At 33.9% G+C, this 25,270-nt stretch overlaps 1 protein-coding gene across 1 annotated transcript in view; it reads left to right on the plus strand.

The window, feature by feature from the left end:
• The window catches only part of Dfd (homeotic protein deformed), a 122,068-nt gene extending 97,068 nt beyond the window's left edge, over positions 1–25,000 (plus strand). Inside the window, exons 2-3 of the mRNA XM_072522559.1 lie at positions 19,983–20,349; positions 24,436–25,000. Of these exons, the coding sequence (XP_072378660.1) occupies positions 19,983–20,349; positions 24,436–24,664 (596 nt within the window). The 3' untranslated portion in view covers positions 24,665–25,000. The remainder of the gene's footprint in view (positions 1–19,982; positions 20,350–24,435) is intronic.
• Positions 25,001–25,270: the final 270 nt, after the last annotated feature.

Raw genomic sequence — 25,270 nt, forward strand, 5'->3', positions numbered from 1 at the left:
AATCTCTGTCACATTCATATAGATCTATTTCTCTAACTTGTGTAATGAGTAGACTTCGGCAAATATGCAAATAAAAATGTAGAAAATATGCGCATAAATATGCACGTGTTTACCCGAAAATATGCAAATATTTTACAAAATATGCATACAAATAAATAAAAAAATCGTAAAATAGTAACAATTTTATTTAAAAAAAAAAGTGTACATAACTAAATATTTCCTACTATTCATTAAGATTTACATTTATTTTAAGTAACTACATCATTTTTAAGTATGAATAAACTTATTTAGAATTATGGTAACAATAAATGACCAAGTGGTGTTCAAAATTTTCTAACAAAAACTTGTGGCTTCTGTCTGAGTACATATATTTATATATGGAAAAACTTCGTTCAACATCAACTGATGTAACGGGAGCATTTTTCAAACTAACCAAAACATTTGGTTCTAAATTAATTGTTTCCGAAATATTTCCAGCTAGAACACTGACTACTTCAGAAAGAATATGGTAACCTTTATTTTTTTCCATAGTAGCTTCAAATTTTTTTAAAATATCTTTTCCAATATTACCTCTAACGTTCCGACAACATGACGCAAATTCTTTTATTAATGCTGTACTTTCGAACAATGACAGTTTTGGTGATTCTAACTGAGTAATTGTTTTTTGAACAAAACTAAAATTTGATTTAATAAATGAAAGTTCTTGTTGAAGCAAGTTACTCTGAAAAGTTTGTTTAGAATCCAAAAGAGATTGGGAACTTTCATCTGTTAACGTATCAATTATGTTCTTTATTTTAACAAAATGATCTGCATAAAAATTAGCTGCTTCTAACCATGTTCCCCATCGCGTTAAAATAGGTTGTGGTGGAAGAGGAATGTTAGGTAGCATTTCTTTATAAAGTTGAATTCTTATAGGAGATTTAAGAAATACTTTTTTGACACTGGATATCATGGTATTTACAAGAGGAAACTTTTTTCGTATTTCCTCTGCAACTCTGTTTAATCCATGCGCTACACAAGTAACATGTATTAAATCTGGGAAAAATATTTTTAAATTTTGTCCTGCTTTCACCATATAAGGAGCAGCATCCGATAAAATAAGCAGTAATTTATTAGAAGCAATAGTTGTCGGAAGAACAAAAGCTGATAATGTTTCTTGTATAAAACACGAAATTGTTAAAGCATTTGTTTTCTCAAGTTGCTGGCATGAAATAAGATGAGATTTTGGTAAGGTATCTTCTTTAAGAACACCAATCAATAAATGAGCAATATACTTTCCTGAGGAATCAGTGGTTTCGTCTACAGATATGTAAAAATAATTATCTGCAATTTCTTCCTTAATATTAATTAACACCGACGAGTATAGCCCGTTCACATTATTTCTTCTTAGAGACCGATCACTTGGAACATTAAGTTTGCAATATTTTTTTAGAAACGAACTAAAACTTACATTTGCTAATTTTGAAAGCGGTATGTTTGCAGACACTAATGCGCGACAGAAGTCTTCATTAAAAGTTTCTTGCTCATCTAATTTTTTTGAAGTAGATTGGAAACATTTAGCCATTGAAGTTTGATGTTTTCCTCCTATTTTTCCTTTTTTTGCAATGTGTGAAGCAGTTCTCACATGTTGGTCTATCTGAAATTTCTTCTCACATGCTATCTATAAATAAAAATAAAAACCTTTATTTTAACCCAACCTTTAAAATATAAAAATATACAAGGCGTTTTTGGTTAATCAAATAACTGGTTTGGAAAAAAAACACTCGCTAAGTGTTTTAAATGCAGTATTAATCCACAAATTAGTTTTTGTTACTAACCATTAGTACATCATATAACTTATTTTAAAATTCAACAAAAGTTTTTTTTTTGTTAATTCAATTACAATAAAAATAATTGTGTTTTAGAATAGCTGACTTCATAAAAAAAAGTAAAGGTGAAAAATTTTTCTAAATACACACCATTGTATTGTACCATGGACAATTTTTTCTCACTAAAGGAAGCTATTTTTCATTTAAAAACAACCTACGAGTACTAAATTTCAAGTAAATACGTTTATTGGTTTTAAAGTTATTGTTGTTATTAACTAAAAGAATTTAATTTTTTTTTAATTTTAACACCCTGTATCTCGAAAAGTAAATAAGTTTGACCCCTCATTAACTATATCGTTTTGTTCAATTTTTCGAGAAGTATCTACAGTCAAACGTTGTAAGTGTCATTTGGAAACACCCTGTATGTATGAAATATTAGATATTTAATAGAAAATATTAGATACTTACAATTTTGCCACAGACTGAACAGTAGATTTTTCCCATATCCATAGACAGCTCTTTATAAGGTTTAATCCAAGTTGAAGCACTGGTTGTTTTAGGCATTATAAAATCACAATCTTCCTTTTTGTTACGCACAACGAGTGTTTACGCTTTGAATATCAAAACAAAAATGATTTACAAATCTGAGCATCAAATTAGAAATGTTTAGGTACCTAATTCAATAAACTGGGAGATTTTGGAAAATCCCTAAATTAGGAACAAAACTATTAGCCGTTTACCTGCTGTTAAGATACAATAAATTGTAGATATATTTGGGGATTAGATCATAAAATGCAAATGAGCGAACCCTTAGCGATTATCCAATAACTGAATGCCTCAGTGACCGAGACTTTCTAAGAATGTTGAGGGCTACTTAAATTGATCTTCTTTGAAATTGTAAATGTTTTGTACCTGTAGAGATTACGTACTTAGATCATTTCTTGATTAAAATGATTACAAAATTTTATACAAGAATTGAAATAAATTGGTATGTTTAAAAATTTTCAAATACAGTATAAAAATCTGAACTTTTATGCACTTTATGCAAACTTTTATACAAATATGAGAAAATATGAAAGATTTGCATAAAATATGCACAATATGCAAAATATGCAATATGCATATTTGCCGAAGTCTAGTAATGAGTAAAGTTCTCGAGAAAATCGTATCCAACAGACTAATGTGGTTTTTAGAAAGTAATAAATTACTTGCCTTGGAACAAAGCGGATTCCGAAAAAATCGTTTAACACTGGACAATCTTATTAGTTTAGAGTCTGAGATTCATGAAGCAATGGCATGTGGACAAAAATGTATCGCAGTATTTTTTGACATAACTAGAGCATACGATACGGTTTGGCGACATGGTATTATTCAAACACTTAGTAGATGGGGAATAAAAGGTAATATAGCACAATTCATAAAAACATGGAACTTTTAATGTACGAGTTAACGGTACTTTATCTAATACAAAAATTCAAAAAAACGGAATTCCCCAAGGATCTAATAATATTACCTCCACTTGTGACTTACCAGTACAAGCTAGACTCTTTTCAGATGACTTAATCATTTTTGTTAAGGGGATAAATGATAAAACCCTTTAGACCCATCTACAGAAAGTGCTATGGAATCTCGAATTATGGACAAATTCCACAGGTTTTCAATTATCAACAACAAAATCAAAGGCTACGTTATTTAAAAAAAAAAAGAAGTTATATCACTCCAAAATTAAAACTATTTAATAAAGAAATAAAGTATGTTGAGAAAATTAAATGTCTAGGCATGATATTTGACAAGAGATTATCCTGGAACCACCACATTCATGATCTAAAAAGTACGTGTCAATCTGCACTTAACATTATAAAAACTGTTGGACACAACACGTGGGGAGCAGATAGTAAAACACTGACCCTTATGTACAAGTCATTGATCAGGTCCAAACTCGACTACGCTTGTATTATGTATGATTCAGCAAAACCATATATCATAAAACAACTCGATCGAATACAAAATAGTGCTTTGCGAACTATACTAGGTGCCTTTTTTACTAGCCCTACTGAAAGTTTACACTGTGAAGCTGGAGAAGTTCCCCTGGAATTCCGAAGAAAACAACTTTCGCTAACATAATCGTCATGCTAGGCTTGACCTTCCTTTTTATGAAAGGATAAATAGATACCTCAATGAAATGATAAATTTCAAGATACCTATTGTGTACCCGATATTAACACTGTTCCCCCTTGGACTGTTCCCATCCCATCTATCAATACCAAACTCTCCATATATAAAAAAGCAGATAACCATCCCAAAGCATTATATCAATATGTCCTCCAAGAACTCAAGACATACAGTAACCATAATCTTATATATACCGATGCCTCTAAAACTATAAGTGGGAGCAGCATTTATGTCTAATAAAACAAAAATATTAATGAAACTCCCTAAATTAACATCCATTTACACAGCCGAGTTAACCGCTATTCTCAATGCAATAAATTTTGTGGTAGAAAATAGTATCAAAAACCCTGTCATTATTACGGATTCCCTAAGTTCTGTAATTGCCCTAAATAACTTATATCCTAGTTATCCAAGTGTACTCCTTATTAAACCAGCATTAAGCCAACTGCAAACTATGAACATAAATGTCAACTTTGTATGGATTCCTTCCCATATCGGAATTGCTGGTAAATGCTAACAAACATTTTTGTTCAAAATTATCTCAACTACATTTTTTATTTGAAACATTTTTTTCTAATCGGCGTACAGATTATTTTAATTATAAATCGATTTTTTCCTCCCGAAGGGGTCCTAGAGAAAAGCCACCGGTAGGATTGGTAAACGTTTTTACATGGTGTCCCAAAATTGATATTTTTAGCAAAATTCTGCTTATTCGTATCATTTTTAGACGCTAATTGGCATTTTCGTCTGACGACTCAAGAATGTAGACTACGAAAATGACATGAAGACGAAGAAATACTCGTAATTATTGTAAACGAGTATGAAATCGAGAAAATATTATTACAGAACAGATATATTAATTGAGGCGTCTGTAAACATTGAAAAGGAAATAGTTATACTAAGTGACATAGAAATCCGAACACCCAGTTTAAATGATTTTATTGTAATAAAATTTTGTATAAGTACTTAATGAAGCATAATAAGTAAATGATTAAAATTTCAAAATGATTGCATTGCTTTAAAGCCCTTTTACCTTTAATAATGTGTGGATGCACCCCGATGTGTTAAGCATTCTCCAACGTACCTAGGCATGCTTCTGGTCAGGTGGTCAATGTCCTCTTGTGGTATCTCATTCCAGGCAACCACCAACTCCTCTCGAAGTGCTTGTAGAGTCTGAGGAGGACGTTGCAAATTGAGCAATCTCCTACCCACCATATCCCACACGTGCTCAATTGGGGATAAGTCGGGAGATCTTGGTGGCCATGCTAACAATGTGACATTATTATGTTGAAAGAAGTCTATTGTGACTCTTGCAACATGTGATCGGGCATTATCTTATTGGAAAGTTGGATTTGCCAGGGTGTCAAGATAGGGTAAAAGGTGGGGTTCTAGAACTTTTTGGATATAACGCTGCGCGTTCATGTTACTTCTGATAAAGATTAAAGGTGACCTGGAACCATAAGCTATAGCACCCCAAACCATAACTCCAACTGTGTGATGAACATGTCTTTCAACAAAAAACTGTGGATTTCTCCTTTCCAAAATCGAGACTCGTCACTAAAGACAATACTGTTCCATTCCTGATTCCAGAGTGACCGTTCTCTGCACCACTGAAGGCGATTACGGCGGTGTTCTGGAGTTAAAGGGAGGACCCAGTGTGGTCGGTATGAAAACAGGCCAAAACTTCTCATTCGTCGGTAAACACTGTGCATGCCAATAGGTCTTCCGTGTTTTGCAAACCATTCATTTGCAATGGAGCTGGTAGTGGAGAAACGGTCTCTTAAGGCCAATAATCTTAGGCGGCAATCTTCACGGTCTGTTGTTCTACGGTGGCGTCCAGTGCCCCTTGCTCTTTGCGTACGGCCTTCTTGAAGCCATGCCTGATAACACCTAACCACGGTGTCTACACTTCTTTGCACTCTAACTGCAACTTCCCGAAAAGAAAGTCCAGCTTCCCGAAGTCCCATTATACGGCCCCTATCAAACTCACTAAGTTTACGAAATCGTACAGGTCTCCGTACTCTAGGCATCGTAACCAATCGTAAAGAATGTTAAGAACACAATCCGCCAAATTTGGATCTTTACTGCGGCTGAAATATTCATTTTTAGATTATTAGTGAATTTAAAAACAAAAAGTATAAAAACCGAAATCTCCAATTGATAAGGCTAAAAACTTTATCACTTGTTTTTTTCAGTACGATAAATAAATTACACCAAATTTTATTGAAATAAAATCATTTAAACTGGGTGTTCGGATTTCTATGTCACTTAGTATATAAACCATATCATGCCAATACTCGAAAAATAGAGTATAATGGCGTAACAACCTTGAAAATATTGTAACCATTTGGTAATGATTGGGGATTTAATAAGATTGCAATGTGGTAATAATGATTTTTTGATAGAGAAACCAAAATTTGCAACTTATATCATAGAGTTCTATAATAAATTTTCCTTGAAAATATTTTTTCTTTTATAATAGGCAGAAACTTGTGGGCGGTAAGCGTAATTGTTCTTGACCTAATAATTCAATAATAAAATCATTGATTTGCATCATCAATTCCTCGACCTTTCCGCTACGCACCGCCTCATAATATTTACAATAAAGTATCAAGTCTAAGCCAACACAGACCAATGAACCATATAATCTTGACTATTTTTTTAATCTGTCTCGATCGTGAAGTTGAAGGAGCCCAGACCACACCAAAAATATCGTTCGGTACTGACCTTGGCTTAACCTAGAAGACTGAGGATGTCGGTGCAATTGTTGTTTACATCAACAATGTGCACAATCATCGTTTGGGTAATAAAATGATGTAGGTTCTTTGAGATCTTTTTCGCCGACCAGTGTCGTATAAACGTTATTTTTGTATATAAGACTGCCTGTCAACTGCTTACATCAAGAAAAAATTGATTAGTAATACCAGAAAAAATTGGAGCTGTTATACCGAAAGGAATCAATAGAAAAATCTTTTAAAAAGCATTATACACTGCTGATAAAAGAAAATTAAGACAGTTAAATTTTTTGTGATTACCACTATGGATTGAACTTTTTGTAAAATATTTATATAAACAAAAAAAATCTTTTATTCGTTAATCGTATTATAATTGAAGAGTGTCCAAGCTAAGCGATCTAAGTGCCAAAACATAAAATTTTGTTTTTATTCAATCAATATGATCTATGTTCCTATGCCAATGCCCCCCTATGAGATCTACGTACTAACTTCACTCTAGTGATTGCAAACGAAGCCCAAAGATGGAGCCGCCTGTAAGTCCGAGATCATGTGCTGTGCTAATTGATCTAAGTGCCATTTGCAGGTTGACGTATTGTCGTTAGAATCGATTGATGCATTTGTGTTTTAAAGTAAATACAATGGATTCTAGTGCGTTTGATGATAAAAAGAAAACAATATCGTCAAGAAAAAAAACAGAGTGAAGCTAGATTGAGTGGAAAACCCTACATTACACAAAAATGTAAGCTGCAAAAACTTGGAAAGGCCATTCCAAAAAATGAGGTTAGTACGAGATTTTTAACAGATATTTCGCTTGAAATTTGTGAATAGCTACCTAAAACTTTTTTTATTGCTACTTTGGCTTTGTTGATATGATATATTATCATGAGATTTTTCTGTTTTAGATCACGTGCAAATGTAAATTCAGCTGTAGAGACGTGGTTGATATGAAAATTAAGCTTTTCGACTTGTATCATGGCCTTGAACTCAACGAGCAAGGCAGCTATCTCATGGGATTATTGCAAGTTTTACCAATCCAACGTCGCCGCAATGGTAGTTCTGGTGATTCATGGAAAGTAGACGACAGTTTACCGTAGCTTTTTTTGTTCCAGATGGGGAAGGTAATGTGAAAAGAGTTTGTAAAAAAACGTTTTTGGAAATATTTGCTATGAGTCCGCAAAAGATTACTACGCTTGTTAGGCGTAAAAAGGAGGGACATACAACCTTTAAGGATAAACGAGGAGGTGTTAGAAAATTTAAGTATACTCTTCATGACAGACAGATAGTAAATAATCACATCAATAGCTTCCCGAGGGACGAGAGCCACTACAGTCGTTCAAAAAGTGAAAAGGAATATCTCAGTCCAGACCTCAATGTTAATAACCTATACAACTCTTTTGAAGAGAAAGTCGAAGATGCACTAAAAAATCTAAAAAGTCGAAAAGCATTTGGGCCACAAGGTATATCGAATGAATTACTAAAATATAGCCAAGTACTATAGGAATTACTAGCGTATGTTTTCACCTTATTTTATAAACGACAAGTGCAACGAAGTGGACAAAAGCACATATTAACAACATCTACAAAAAAAAAATAAAAAAATTACAGGGATTAAAAAATAAAATAAAAAAAAATGACAGATGATGTAAAGGAACTAAATAGCTCTCGTGCAGGCTGATTCTGCAGGGATATGATATTTTCTCTAAAGCAGGGTATTGAAAAAAGATTAGCCCACAACCTTTCAACTCATGTAGTCTGTAAGTATAGATCTGATAAAGGCATACGATAGTATACCACTTTCAATGCTCTGGGTAGTTATGAAAAAACAAGGAACAAAAAAATATATAAAAGCAGTACAACAGCTTTACAGAAATATGACGGTAAACATTAAAACTGAAAACAAAGTAACTAGAGAAATTCCTATCAGTAAGGGTTTAAAGCAAGGCTGCTGCATAGCACTTACACTTTTTAAAATATATCTGAATGCGGTGCTCTCAGTGTAGAGAAGCAAATGCTCCCAATCGAAGACGAGAGATTGTACACCATATACTTTGCTGATGACCAAGCCATTCTAGCTTAGTAATGACGAGAGTGAGATATACTATATGCTAATAAAACTAATAGAGGAGTACACCAAGTAGAGCCTTACTATTAGTATACAAAAAACCGAGTACTTGGTTGCAAGGGAAAAACCAGAAAGCATGCAAATTAAAATAGAAACTATAAAATCAACTGAAAACTTCAAATACTTGGGAGTCCAAACAGCATCAAAAGCAGGAAGTAATACATTTCAAGATTGGACAAGCAAGATTAGGCACCAGACAGCTACACGAACCGTTAATAAAAAAACAAAAGAAAATTCATAAAACAATAATAGAAAGTATTGGGTTGTATGACTCCGAACTCTGGGATATAAATTAAAGGATACAAATAAAACATGCAGGCCACGGAAATGGACTATTGAGGACAATGTTGCTGGCTTACAAGATTGATAGGATCAGGAATAAAGTTATTAGGAAAGAAATGATAGTTAATCTAGACATAATAAATACAATCGAAGCCAAAGATCAAACTGATATGGATACCTGCAAAGAATATAGAACGCCTGCCTGAAAATAAATGGCTGAAAAAGATAGAAAAATTGACTCGCTCACTAGAAGAAATCATGATAGACCAAGACTGTGGATATTAGGATGCGAGAAACGGCGCCAGCTGTAGAAGACTTGCCTATTATATTATATATATGTACGTACCATTACTTTTATGTTGGATATTTATAAGCTAATAAGCGAAACTGCAAGACCGAGTTCGGTAGAACACTTATTTAAATACATTTTCTAAAATATCTTTTTTTTTTTTTTTTTTTATTTACAAAATTGCTTCAACCACTAGGGGTTATTAGCATGGTACAATAAATTACATAAATGTTAATATGTTACACTATATTTTGTGAAGAAGTCTTGCATTTTGTAAAAAGTTTATAGTTTTGTCATTATTGAAGCCGTTTAAGCACTCTTTGGATGAAGTGGGTAATCCAGCTTGAAGTCGTTCTAGGGTGTACAAAGGGCAGTCCACTAGCACATGGTCCACTGAAGTTACACAATCACAACTGTAGCACATGGGAATTTGTTCTTTACTTAGAAGGTAATCGTGTGTTAACTTCGTATGGCCTATACGTAATCTAGAGATGCATACTTGGTCTCGTCGCTTGAATGGGAGTTTGTATACAGCTACCTCTTGCTTAATGTTTTTCATGGATGTCTCTGAATTGTTCCAGTGTAGTTGCCATTCCTCGCTTATTTTGTTTCTAAAATATTGCTTCAGGTCGCTATAAACGCATTTAGTGAATAATGTTGATTGTGGATTCTCTGCTGCTTCCCTGGCCAACTGATCAGCTTTTTCGTTTCCAGTTATACCACAGTGTGACGGAACCCAAAGGAATTTAACAAATCGGTCGTTTTCTTGACATCTCATTAGTTCTGACTTTATAAGCAATAGAATGGGGTGGTTTGTGTATAACTGTTTCATAGAGCTGAGAGCACTTAAAGAGTCAGTTATTATTAAAGGGTTTTGTATGTTTTTATTATTTACAAATGTTATTGCTTGCAAAATGGCAAGAAGTTCTGCGGAAAATATGGTTGATCGTAGGGAAAGTGAGAAGGAGTAGTCTTGGTGTAAAGTTGTAAAAGAAGCCCCTACCCCATTGTCAGATTTAGACGCGTCTGTAAAAATGAGGCAGTTATGAGAGCAGTTCAATTTCTCTGCTGCTTTCTTTTTAAATATACTACGTGGTGTGTCATATTTGTTATTGATAGTAAGACTTGTATCACAAATAGGCAGCTGTATTCTCCAAGGAGGTTGATGATTAAGGTTAGTTACATTGTATATCTCAGGAAAATGTTTAAACTATTTTGTAATTTTTGGATCCGGATATAAAACGGGGGACTTAATCTTTGTGAGGTGTTAAATGTCGAAGTGAATCTGTCAGCAAACGTGTTTTTGAATGTCGGTATATGTGGATTGGCTGACAATTTAGCAGCATACACAAGGCTGAGGTAGTTTCTTCTTAGTTGAAGGGACGGTTCACCTGATTCACAATATAAACTTTCAATTGGGCTAGTATGATGAGCTCCCAGTGCTATTCTTATTGCTTTATTGTGTATTGGGTCTAGTAATTTAAGTATTGATGCTTTGGCTGAATTATAAGCAACTGCGCCATAATCTAGTTTAGAACGGATTAGAGTTCTATAGACAGTTATGAGTGTTTGGAAATCAGCACCCCATTGATTGTGAGATATGCTTTTCAATAAATTTAGACCATTTTGAGTTGTTTGTCGAAGATGAAAAATATGATCTTTCCAGATTAACCTCTGATCTAGTTTCATTCCTAGGAAGGTAGTTGATTCAACATAAGTAATAGGTAACGAGTATAAGGTGAGATTAGGTGGTAGTATAATGTTTTTTGGGCTCTTGCTAAAGAAAATTGCTTTTGTTTTGTTTGGAGATATCTGTAGACCACATCTGTCTGACCAATTTTCTAGTTGATTGATAGCGGCTTGTATATATCTGGTAAGCGTTAGAACATTTTTCCCTCGAGAAAATATGACGAGATCATCAGCATATAAGCGTGCTTTTACTAATGAACTAAAGGATTTAGAGATATCATTAATCGCAATAAGGAACAATACTACGCTTAGTGTAGATCCTTGTGGGATACCATTAATTTGTGTTGTTGGCTCTGAACAAACATTATCTACACGAACTTTAAACTCACGAAATATTAGAAAATTTTTTATAAACTTAAGGATGTTACCTTTGATTGACCATCTGGATAAGTTTTGTAATATGTCGGATCTCCAAATTGTATCATACGCATGGGTTATGTCAAAGAAAACTGCTAAACACTCTTGATTGCATCCAAATGCTTCGTGAATTTCGGATTCTATATCAACTAGATTATCTAAAGTAGACCTTGATTTCCTGAAACCACTTTGAATAGGGGTAAGAAGTTGTTTGTCTTCTAGATACCACAGTAGTCTATTGCTTACTATTTTTTCCAGAATTTTACATATCGAACATGTTAGCGAGATCGGTCGATAAGACTCCGGGTCTGATTTTCTTCTTCCCTGCTTAAGGATTGGAATAATAATTGACTGGTGCCAACTATCAGAAAACACATTTTTTGTCCAGATAAAATTGTAAATTTTTAGAAGGTATTGTTTACCTTCTTCGGGTAATGATTTTAAAAAGGCAACTGGAATGTTATCTGGTCCAGGACTGGTATCTTTTGTACAGTTTAATGAATATAGTAACTCGTCCATTGAGAGTTCGACGTTAAGAGGAGAATTTGTATGATCTTCTAAATCTATATAAGTGTTCTCTAAATTTTGTCTGTGTATTTTGGAATTTGTAGAGATAATGTCATTGCTGGAGTGTCTTTGATACGTATCAGCAAGTATAGCAGTTATTTGTTCTTTCGTCGAGCAAGTAAGATTGTTATGTTCTAGATAATGGATTGTATTGAAGGATTTTTTTCCATTCATTTTATTAATCATTTGCCAAACTTCGGAAATAGGAGTAGATGAATTTAAGGACGAGACATACGCTTTCCATGCTTCTTTTCTGCTTTTCTTCAATATATATCTACAGTAGGCTCGCTTTTGCTTAAATTCAAGTTGGTTTTGGAGTGTGGGGAATTTTTTAAATTTGTAAAAAGTTCTTTTTGACTCTCTGATTGCCATCTTACATTCCTGGTTCCACCAAGGGACTGGAGGATGTTTTTTTGGGAAATTTATAAAACCTACGGACAATTCTGCAGCTGTTGTTATAAGCTGAATAAAACTGGAAACTATAGAATTAATATTTGCACGGTCATCACTAGGAGGAGTTAGCTCTGATACAGATCGAGATATTAAAGAAGAATATAAAGACCAGTCGGCATTCTTTAGATGCCATTTATTAGACGGAGCGGAAGAGGGAGCTGTATTGTTATTCGTTATTAATATTGGGAAGTGGTCACTTCCATGTAGATGAGATGTGACTTGCCAAGACAGTCCAGGTTGTAAAACTGGGTCACATAAAGTTAAATCAATTGCTGAACCGCCACCTGTAGAGACATTAAATCTTGTAAAACTACCATCATTAAGTAAGTTGAGATTAAGGTTAGTTAAAATTTGTTCGATTTTACGCCCTAAACTATCGGATTTATTTGATCCCCATAGAACATGATGTGCATTGAAGTCACCTAAAATAATTCGTGGTTGAGGAATTTGATTAAAAAGGTCTAATAGTTCGCGAACTGAAGGATCAGTACCAGGAGGAATGTATATATTGCAGATGTTTATTTTTTGAGGTCCTTTCAAAGTTATTGCTGTAGCCTCTAATTGTGTATTTAAATCAATTATTTCTGAATCATATTGGTTATGTACATAAATAGCTGTCCCTCCACTAGCCTGGTTTGCATTAAGTCTATTTTTAATATATGGTGTGTAGTTTTTTAGTTTGTAAAATTTCTGCTGTTTAAAGTGTGTCTCTTGTAGACATATTATGGACGGTATGAATTTGGACATTAGTAATTTAAATTCTTCTAGACGGGTGTAAAACCCGTTCAGATTCCACTGAATTATGGAGTTGAATTTTTAATTAATAGGTGTATCACTGCAATCTGTAGAGGAATAGTCATCCTGTAGTTTACAAAGTTTCTTCCTTAGTCTTGTACATCGTGTTTTCAAGTATCTTTGTGATAGCACTGGGTGAAGTTTTTTTAGGAGATCAATTAACCCTTCGATATCTTCCGTGTATGTTTTAGCAATACTAAGCGGATCTGCAGCTCCATGGGTGTTTTCAAGTAAATCTATTATCTCTTCTTGACTTAAACAGCTACTGTTTGACTTGTTTTGGAAAAAATCAACTGTACAGTTAGTAAGATCTTCAGCTAAGTTATGGTGGGTTTGGACGTCTGTTTTTGTTCTTTTGTGTTTTTTATTGGGTTCTTTAAAAGGATTTCCACCCTCCGGTTCAGGAGAATTTGCTATATCAGAAGCATTTCTTTTAGGTGTTTGAGCTTCTGTTTCAGTTTCATTTATAGTTTTATTTATTTTAGTTCAGAAGCATTATTTTTAGGTGTTTGTACTTTTGTTTGAGTTTCTATTTTAGTTTCATTTATTTTATCTGGTACCGTCTCCATTGTTTGGGAGTTATTGAAAGAGGTAGAGTTTTTTGGTGTGGGTGAAGTGGTGGTTTCAGTAGGTTGTGGATTACTGATTTGTTTGGTAAGTACGGGAGAATGTACTGTTGTTTGAGTTGTATTTTGTTGTGAACTAACAGTCTGGTCACATTGTGATTGAGAAATGTGTGTTGTATTGTCTTCGGTGGATTGATTATTATGATTTGGGCATCGAGATGCTAAATGATCAGTTTGTTTACAAATAAAGCACGTTTGTTTTTCTAGTGAGAGAAATATTCGATAGTTCGATTGATCATGGTGAATTAGTATTGAATCGGGGATATTTTCAAGATTTGTAGGGGCTATATAAGTAAAACGTCGAAAACTAATGATATGTCTAAAACTAGGATTTGATGTTCCGATTCGTAAAAAATCTATTGGTGTTATTTGATAGATTCCTATCTTTTTGAGTTCAGTTTCTATTACGTTATGTGGTATAGAAGGGGATACATTAGAAATAATTAGTTTTTCATTTGGATTAATTAGTTTTCTAGCTTGGATACGATGTTGGTTTACAATTATTATCCCATTGTCTGTTTCCAAAAATTTTTGAACAATATTTTCCGAAGTGAAGTAGATACATATACGATCATTAACAATTCTGGATATTGCAAGTATATTTTTGGGGTCAACTAAGTTGGCTACAGCATTCAGGTAATCCTCGATTTTTGAATTTGGAACTGTATTTACTACAATTGCTTGTTTTTTGGAAGGAAATATGTTGGTAGGTTCATTTAAAACTGTTGAATATAATTTTGGTGCAGTAGTATCATTTTTCGGGATTTCTTGTTGTGAAAAAACATTTGATGATGAAGCTTGATTCATGTTGATCTACGGAACCTGAGTACGGTCCTCGCACCAATACGAAATCATTGATAATAACTCGATGTAATTAAATAAACTAAATTACTTACAGTTAATGACCAAAAGTATCAACAATAAATAATTATTGTCAATAATTTACACTTTACTACACTTTTAGCTTTCAATGTTTTTAAACAAAACCACAAAAACTAGGTGCGATTAAGGTAATTAGGTGTTACTTCGTTGAACGCTCGAAGTCGAATCTAAAATATCTTTGTTAATTACAAAGTTAGGAATTAAACTTTGGGCATATGATGAAGTGAAGTACCAACAAGTTCGGGTTATTCTGAAAAAGGAAAAAAAAGCAAATAAATTACAAGATGTAGAAGGATTTTGTGGATGAAGAATATCAAAGAGTGCCGAGTATGACAACCATGCATTTATTTAAAGTAGCTGTCAACAGAGTCATTTGGACTACCGTGACTGCTTAGATATATAAAGAAAAAAAACCAACAGGAAGAAAAATTAATGGAGGTGTCGCCAGAGGTGCTTTGATATATATATTTTTAATTTTATTCCTTGATTCTTAACAATCAAGAGATAGAGGTAGAAATAGGATAGAACGTTTATAATAAAAATTGACCTTCTCTAATTTCTGAGTTTTTAGCCCCTAATTCTTCGAGACACTCTGTATTTGCTACTGAATACTACTTGTTTGAGTATTAAAAACTATGAGAAATATATCAGATTATCTGTAAGATTAAACGATAATTATACAGAAAAACATATGAAAACGTCTAGCAATTCTAGACGATACATTCTTGTAGTCGTGTATCCGGAAGGTTATCATTTTTTATTTATCAATTTATAACACGTCTTTGTATTTTATTAGTCACCTTCGTAATTAATAAAATATCTTACCTAACAAAAGAAAATACAATATACCATTACTCATCAATATTTCCATAAAAATTATCCTATTAAAATTAAAAGTCAAAGAGAGTTTGTAAGTCTTCTTAAAGAAACTAATAGGACCACGCTTTTATCGATTATTCAACCAGGGTGGTCCTGCCTGTCACCTGTACGTGTATCACATCTTTTTCTGACAGCCACTTATTTTAGAAGTGTATAGATAAAACTTACATAACCTTGATTGTTTCTTAGAAATACTAAGATCAAACGTGTATATATTACTGTAAAAGTCCGAATGATGAAGTCACATAATACAAGAGGAAGGTTGTGAAAATTATTGAACAAGTAGATATTATGGTTTCCCGTTCATCAAAAAAGAACTCAGAAACACGTGAAATTTTTTATAAAAAATTAATTTTACTTACGAATCTCACAATACAATTAGATTTACTTAGAATTAGATTAGATTTAATATAAGTCTAGACCGTGCAGTTTTTATACTCACTTATGAGATGTTTGTTATTTCTTTATTCTGTTTTTAAAGTACGCAGGAAAAGGTAGATACTTAATCCAAATAACTAAGGTACTATAATATCCGTATTATATAGCTAAGTTGCCGATATGTACATGGCTTAGAAGTAGACATAGCTTAGTACATAGACGTATAAAGATAAATCATCGAAGATACATTTTTACGAACACCTGCAGTAAACATTAAGAAAATAAAATATATTAATATTAATAAAAGTGTAATGAAAAAAGTTTGTTGTCTTGATAAAATTTAATAAGTAGACATTTGAAAATGTGAAGAATTTAACATAAGTATTAGGAAAACCTGATAGCTATATGTCGAATTCCACAGAAAATCGTCCTTTTTTTGATACCAAAAAAACGCTTTTTCAAATTTGAAGGCACACTCCTCAGACCAATTTTTTTCGTTTTTTATAGCTTAAAAGTGAAGAAGAAAAAAGTATGCCGTCCGCCGGACGGAGGGTACCCATCGCTTTTTAAGCGATTTTTTAAAATTTGCTCATCGAAATTTTACCGTATTTTCAAGAAATACTTAAAATAATTGTGGTATCGCTTCTATAGCACCTATAGAACTCTTTAAAAAATCAAAATCAAGGTCTTTTCTTAAAATTACAAGAAAAGAGCTTCACGTTCAAGCCATAAGGAACGAAAAAAAATTGATCTGAGAAGTGTGACTTCAAATTTGAAAAAGCGTTTTTTTAGCATCGAAAAAAAGGACAATTTTCTGTGGAATTCGACATATAAGATAATAAATTATGAAAACCAAAGCAAATAGGGCTGCTGTGTACAGGCATTGGTAAACTATATCGTATACCTTAAGATCTAGGTTTATAATCAACATATGTGGCTCAAGCACATATATTTGGCAGAGAATTGTTCATATGTTCATAATTATTATATTTAGTTCCGGTTTCTTTGCAAAAGCTCTTTTCAAGTGGATTGCCAACTTTTTCACATCGTTGTATAAATTTTCTAGTAAGTCTTCTTCAATGTAAGACTTTGATATGTTTGTACTAATTATGTAAGACTATTGGCATTTTAAACTGATCTATCTCTAATATATAGTCATGCAAGCAAGACTACACATATGGCGCTCTATCAGACATCTTCAAAGGCAGCACACAAATTATTTGAAAAAGAAGACGTTCGAACAATGTGTGCTTCCAGTCTTGACTTATGGCACCGATTTACTTCCCTTAACATAGGCGGCAGCAACTAAATTTAAAGTAGCCCAAAGACGAATGGAACGCTCGCTTCTTGGATTGCCAAAGTTAGAAACAAAGAAATAAGAAGAAGGACAGGCATCACAGATATCATATAGCATGGCTGAAGTGAAACTGAGTGGCAATATGGCCGAAATGAATGACAGGCGGTAAAAACGAAAAATTAGAGTGTGAATACCACGAGCTGACAGAAGGAGTAGAGGTAGACCGCATACCCGATGGACAAACGATATCAAAAGAGTCGCTGGCAATTGTTCATTCAAACAATTTTATTCCAAAGTTGTACATATGTGCTTCACTTAACTGTTGAAGCGTATTCACATGATTATCTAATACATTTAGTTGTCGTGTTATAGCAGTCCACTCTATTCTGACCGTGATGCTGTAATCTTTAGTACACAACTCTTGCAAGGTGAGGACGGGCATTGTCGTCAACAAGTACACAACTTACTCCGATTGCACCCGCAAATTGTACAATAATTGGTTTTACAACCATATATTTATATCTCTGAGCCGTCATCGTAGTATTTGTCAAAACCACAACTCGGTGCGGCCATCAAAACAAATACCACCCCAAATGCAAATAATGCCCCAAAAACAGTTGTAGGCACCCTATAATGTTCATTATATCTCTCTCCTCGTTCACTTAAAACCAAAATACGACCACCGGAATTGTTTATACGAAATCTAGACTCATCTGTTAACGAACATTTTCTCCATTCGTTGATTCTCCAGTTGCTGTGTACTTCAGCTTATAGTCTTCTGAATCTTCAATGTTCTCTGGTTAGTATTGGATGAGATGAACGTCTTCTTGCTCTTAAGTCAGTGATATGCAACCTTCTGCTAATGGTTTGGTTGAAGTATATGTTGGGTATATGTTGGTAAATGAAGGGGAACTGGAACTGGAACTTACATCAGGGGTTTATCACCACAGATCACAAACCTTTTCAGACAGTTCAACATAGTGATAGCAAGTTGAGTGTACAAAAGATTAAGGACATACTTTACTCACCTGACAGAAAGAGTTAAGAAACTGGATACCTTCAATGTAGTGTATTCTATTTCATGTAGTTCCTGTTCAGAAGTGTATGTCGGTCAAACCAGCCAGAAACTCTCAAAAAGAATAGCTTTGCACAAGAGTGATGTTGTGAGGAAGCCTACTAGTACAGCGTTCCTCACCACTCGGACCAACTGAACATTTTTAATGTAGGTTTTTAAATGTTAACTTCCACCATTTGTACTAAATAAGTTTTCCATTTAGGTGCTGATAAAGGTGACAGCCTATCACCGAAAATTTCACATTTAGAATAAAGTTCTACACCAAACTGGCTTATACCATCTCTAGCCGATCCTTGACTTGACGCTTTCCCGAAAGTTACCTACCAAAGAATTGTATTCTTAGCGTCGTTATATACTCTATATATACATTTAGTAAAGTTAAGTGAATAATAAATACTTGACTAATTCTTTATTAACTAGTTAATACAATACCCACATTATAGCGGGAAAAACTGACTTCCTTCATTTTGCGGTGATTATTAAAACTTTATCCTTACCTTTGCCCTACTACAAATGGTTTCTTCTTATTTTCGGTGATATTTACTATTACAAACCACCAAAGCTAGGTGTCCCTTTTTTATATTTATGACACTCATCATCCTTAAACCTTCTATTTGGCTTTATATACCACCTTTTTACCACAACAATGGCAAACCATACTGGCATACTCATTCTACTTAGCTCGAGATTTAACTTTGTTAACTTTTCTACACTCTCCTTTTTCTGCTACCATCTAAGATTCACTCTCTGCTAGTTCCATGGTTTTGGCAATGGTAGCAGCTTGCTGAAAGGTGAGATTGGCTTTACTTTAGTGAATAACTTTCTAATAATTGATTGATTTCTCAACCCGTGGACAAATCTGAAGGCTCTATCTAGATAATTACTAAAATTGCACGTGTTGGCCAAAGCTTTTAGAGCAGCTACATATTCCGTGGCTCTTGACTCCGTGGCTATGACTCTTTCTGGACCCTGAATATGAATTTATAGGTCTAGCCATTTCAGAATGGTCAGGTTCAACAAGTTTCTGCACCATTTTCACTAATTCTCCATAGGTTTTATCCTCCATTTCTTCTGAGAAGCATAACTCATTATTATACACTTTCATTTTGTTCTTGAAAACATGAGTAATTGCCACGTTGACTTAGTACTATCAAACGCTGACACATATAAGTTTCCTACGGAATTCACTAATTAGTATACCAATGGGTCGCCTGTGGGACCAAATAGTCCTCCTTTCCGTTTTCAGACATATTAATAAATAGGCGTGACACCGGTTTAAAATAATAAGACTGCTACGTAAAACAAACTTCACTGCACATGGATGCTTAATACGGACTTAACTTGTGATATCCTTGTCGCCAATTTTCTACATTAAGTATTTTGTGGAATTATAAGTAGAATATTTTCCACCACCAACAACAACAACCAACAACAATATAGTACTTTATAAAAAATTACTAAATAATGCAAGATTATTTATTGTTAATACTGATATTAATCATTATTTTTGTTTCAGCAACGGGAGCTTTTGCCCCCGGCATGGAACCGAAACGTCAAAGAACCGCCTACACCCGCCACCAAATCCTAGAATTAGAAAAAGAATTCCACTACAACCGATACCTGACGAGGCGGAGGCGCATCGAAATAGCTCACACGTTAGTCCTCTCTGAACGACAAATCAAAATCTGGTTTCAGAACCGCAGGATGAAATGGAAAAAAGATAACAAATTGCCGAACACGAAAAACGTTAGGAGGAAAACGAATCCTGCAGGGGTGACAACTACCACGCCGGGGTCTGGTGCTAAGTCGGCGGGCAAAGTTCGAGGGAAAACACAGAACAGCACTCCGGGAAATAACAATGATAAACGGAAAAACAACAACAGGTCAGTGCATTAGAGTAAAAAAGTTTATATATAAGACGGAACTTTTACCCTGAATTCGAGATAATAAAAAGGCTATTTAATGCATCTCAATACTTTTTTATATAAAGACAGATTACTGTGGTACGTAAAGTATACAGTGAATATATTGTTATTTATTTTTATGGAAACAGTTTACAAATAGAATAAAATTTACAAATATATCTTTTAACAGTGGCTTGTACTGGCGATTATTAACATTATTTGTATGTTTCTAGTCAAATATACACATAATTAATATATTTTTAAGATAGTTTATTCCGTTAACCAATATTTGTATTCCATCAACCGTAACCTTTAAATATAAGAATAATAATAAGGTTACGCTATTCCGTGGCAGTACCTGGTCAAAACTTCCCTTTAGTTTTATACCAATACCATTATATCACAGTGGAGGACATTGTGTCTTCTACATGTTAAAATTTTTCTTTTCCTGGCGACCTCAACTCAGTTATTTCGAGGATTTCTTCTCGAAAATTTCGAGTATTTTGAGGAATAACCTGCCGTGTATAACTCCTTTTTTCATTTAAATTTTCACTGTTTGGAGGTTTTTCTATGCTAGGATTCTTAGCATACCCTGACCATTAAATATTTGCCGCAGACGTGGAGTTATCGTGTTGTCTTTGCCATGACTGCTTGTTCTATAAAAAAATAGTGCAGTAGTTTCCTCTTATTGCCTGCATTGCTGTACAAACACCGGTTTTGTATTTATCACTCTTTCGCTGATTGTCAGTTTAACAAAAATCAACTAACAAAAAACAAAAAAAATACACCTATAAAGAAACGTCACTTTCTCTATGTTTCTCTTCTTTGGCATTCATCGGCTCTTCAGGGCCCCTGACCAACTGCCACTAATGGTAGAAATTTTCCAACACTAGTGTCTAGAACCAAAAATCTGATACCCGCCTTGAAGGGACAAAAAAGTTTGTCTAAATGGTGATGCTTAGACATGCATCCACAACATTCAACACTTTGCTGGATGTTCGGCTATAGTATGGATTATAACTTGTTTATTCATTGCTGGAATGTTGGTCTACCTTGAATACTTGAATAACTCGTTACAGTCCATATCTTGAAGGTATTTTCTCATCCTAAACTTTGGGAAGGCTCTAACGTATTTTTATTTTTTTTTAATTGTTAAAAAGTTTTCCTATAAATTTTTAGATTAAATGACATATCTCCTTAAGAGGAAAAAGAAAGAACTAAAGAGGTCAAGTACCAAGAAATAATTCTGGATTCCAAACTAAATTAGAACACTCATAGTAACCACACAACCAACAGGGCTACGCGATCCTGAAACTACTGCAAACGAGTTGTAGGTAAAACGCGGGAGCTGAAACCAACGGTAATCTGTTGGTTATTCAAATCAGTGATATGACCGACAGTTACATATGGTTAAGTACATTAATAAAAAAGACGGCTTTGCATTCTTGTGTAACTATTCTATAAATACAAATGCTTTAAATTATATCAGAAGCCTAGAATAGTACATTAACTATACCTTTAGAGGTTATCACAGCTGGAATTATATATTTCGGCGGTAGCCTTTATGACTATCCTGACAATTATAGCAAACAATACTTGTAGGCCGAATTATATATTAAATGATCACACAAATAGCATTGGGACTATATTGAGGAACCCACCTTTAACATGAAATCAAATATAAAGACACCAGAACTAATCTTCACTGAGAATATAAATACAATTATACCATCTAACGAACAAAGAAAAACATGTAATTATAACAAACCTTACAGCCGAAGTCAATATAAAAGTATGTTATAGAACAAACAGAGAAATCAAACGATTTCTACCTGGCGAAACCGAATTCAAATTTTTACCACTGCGCTTTCTAAAACTTGCAAAGCAAACAGCTTGATAAATTACTCGGCAAGGGAATCTAAAATTTACTTTTTTCTTTGGTGGCCCTCATTGATAAACTTCTGAATTAAGACGTTAAACGTTAAGCAAAGAGAATCAAAAATTTATACAGATACCCAAGCAGATATTACGGCCGAACAGAAACCTACTCACAAAATCTAAATTGCAAAGTGTCTTTACTGTGGGTGCTGGGCCCTAAAGGGGTGTTTGATATTGAAGGAGCAGATGTGTTGGTAAAAAAAAGCTTGAGAGAAACCTTTGTAGGCCCAAAACAATTGTGTAATATCATCAAAAATACTGCAGGAAACGAGGTTCAGAAGTACCAGTGAAAAATCATCAAAAGAAATAAACATCCACCTAAAAGCAAATCCAAAGTAGGAAAATATTTAAGAATATTAGTAAAAACTCTCGGATAATTTGATGAACCTCAATAAACGAAAAATTAAACACTCACCAATATGGAGACGGAAATTGTCATTTAAGAAAACAAGAAATACAAAATAGTTAGTGAGGTGAATGAACCATAGTGCAGAAAATGCGAAATGGAAGAAAATACTGTCCACAAATATCCATTGCAATAATTGCAATATATGCCATTGCCATGCCCGAAGTGATATTGTATAATCAATTGAGGATTAAACTAGAAGAAATCCCAAAATTACTAATAAGGAAACTGTTGGCCTTTATTTACCATGGAAAAACTACAGAACTTATTGGAGTTTAATGAAAAAAAGAGTAGGTACAAAAGGCTTATGACCAAGTACCAGAGAAAAACACTTTTGCTTAAATTAAATACAAGACATATTTTTTATTGACATTTTGTTAATTTTTTATTTTAAATTTTATTACTTTTCTTGATTTATTCCATAATACCTTCTTCTTCTTCTTCTACTTAGCCTTCTCTCTTCCATTTTTAAACATAGGCCTCTCTCAACTCCTTTCATCGATCTCTATCCTAAGCAACATTCTTCCAATTTGTTCCGGCTATTGTTTGATATCGTCCACCCATCTCATCTGTGGTCTTTCTCTTGGTCGTCTACCTTTGTAAGGTGTCCAATGTTGTATTGTAGCGTTCCAACGTTGGTCTTTTTGTCTGGCGGTGTGACCTGCGAAGCTTCATTTGAATTTTTTCAATTTTTGTTGTGATATTCTCAACTTGTATTTTTGATCTTACCAAGTCGTTCCTTGCTTTTCATTGCTTTTTCCATTGCCCTTTCTATTGTGGCTAGTTTATTTATATTTGCCTTATTTAGGGCCGAGGTTTGACATCCATATGTCATGATAGAAAAGATGCATTTGTTGAACACTTTGCTTCTCAAGTATTGAGGTAACCCTGTTCGAGTTGCTATGAATTATTTATAATTGATTTTTCTTCTAGTTGATTAAGAAACCTATTCCACCGTATGTATAATCTTCTTTGCGTTTGCAGTAGAGCATGTTGCCTAAATGCAAGTCCATACACGCTTCACCTCCTCTTTTAACTTCTGATAGTACCATTATGTCCAATTCAAGTTCCTCAATTCCTCTTCTAGTTCATAGAGTTTTTCATCTTTTGCCATTGCCCCCCTCCCAGAGACCTTGCGGCAGACCGTTGCTTCGGTGTGGAATAAATTTCCTACCCACCTAGGGTATCTTCCGTGTCTCTGTTAAAATTGACATTTTTGATTTTTAGAGGTTTTGGTCACCAGGCTGGCTGGATTGGTTGGTGGGGTAAAAGAATGTGTAATGTCGACCGTTGTATCTAAGATTAGGCGACCTACTCAGTTCAGCTAACACCCCTCGGTTGATACAGTTATTCCCGGTCGTGAGAGCCTGTGTCGTGACCACAGGGTTCACCAAGGTGAAGGTGAGGTTGACGTGAGTAGAAGAGGCTATTTGAGATGCATCCCTACCGCATTAAAACTCTATCATACCTTAAAACTTCATTATTTTATGCCATGAGCATTATCTAACAAAAATAGAAAATATTAGGTAATTAAAGCATTAATTTGAATCTGAAACATTTTAATAAAAGCTACATTTTTCCTAGCTTAAAAAGTAAATTACACAAAAAGTACAAAAAATTATACCTCATTATACGAGTATACTGTATAATACATATTATTATTATTATAGTGCTTATAAACTGTGCAAAGCTTCTTTCCTCAAGTTTGTTCTTTCTTTCAGGGATATGGACGGACTCGGTGAAAATATGCTGGACATGTCACTGAGCGGTCAACACCAGATTTCTCACGGACATCCCGGCCTTCACCACGGAATGTTACACAGCGATCCTAGTATGCATATTGGCTCGTTAGGATCCTCACTTACGCCCCTTTCGTCCTCGCCGGGATGTGGAGTTCCGGGAACACCGCAGCCAGTTATTAAATCAGACTATGGACTCACTGCTCTATAAAAGTGAGTGTAAAGCTCAATGTGTAGGTGTTAAACAGAATTGTGTTGCGTAATGGGAATTTTTATTTGTTTGAAGTAATGTTGTTTAAGTTGTGTAATTTTTTTATTTTAAATTATCGTAGGATGTGGGGGAAAGTAGTCTGATAATAAAAAGCAGATTGATTTTTATAAATTTTGACTTTTTTATATTAAAATATTTAAAATTTATATATGACATACAATTGACTTTTATAGAAAAAAAGAAGTATTTTATGCTGTAAAATAGATCGATCACAAGCCGTTGAAAAAATGGAGCATTACTTACAAGTCGTATGTTTTTTTTAATATATTTTTTTACATTTTCACTTTGGTAAATCTTTTTTATTCTGAACTAAACTTCTAACTAAACCTTTTTTGTGGTATACCATGCAAGAGGGACTCGCATAGCAAGAGAATTGCATGGTCTAAATGAAAAGCTATCTTAAATAATCCATACATTTCACACTGTCAATCGATAACATATCAGCAGTATTTATTAACCCGTAAGTGAAAGTAATGAGATCAGAAGAGTACATATATAATAATTTTGGGTATAAGTGAAATGAGATGGCTCGTGTCTGGCCAATTA

Source organism: Diabrotica undecimpunctata, chromosome 2 (assembly GCF_040954645.1).
Source record: "Diabrotica undecimpunctata isolate CICGRU chromosome 2, icDiaUnde3, whole genome shotgun sequence".
Lineage (NCBI taxonomy): Eukaryota > Metazoa > Arthropoda > Insecta > Coleoptera > Chrysomelidae > Diabrotica > Diabrotica undecimpunctata.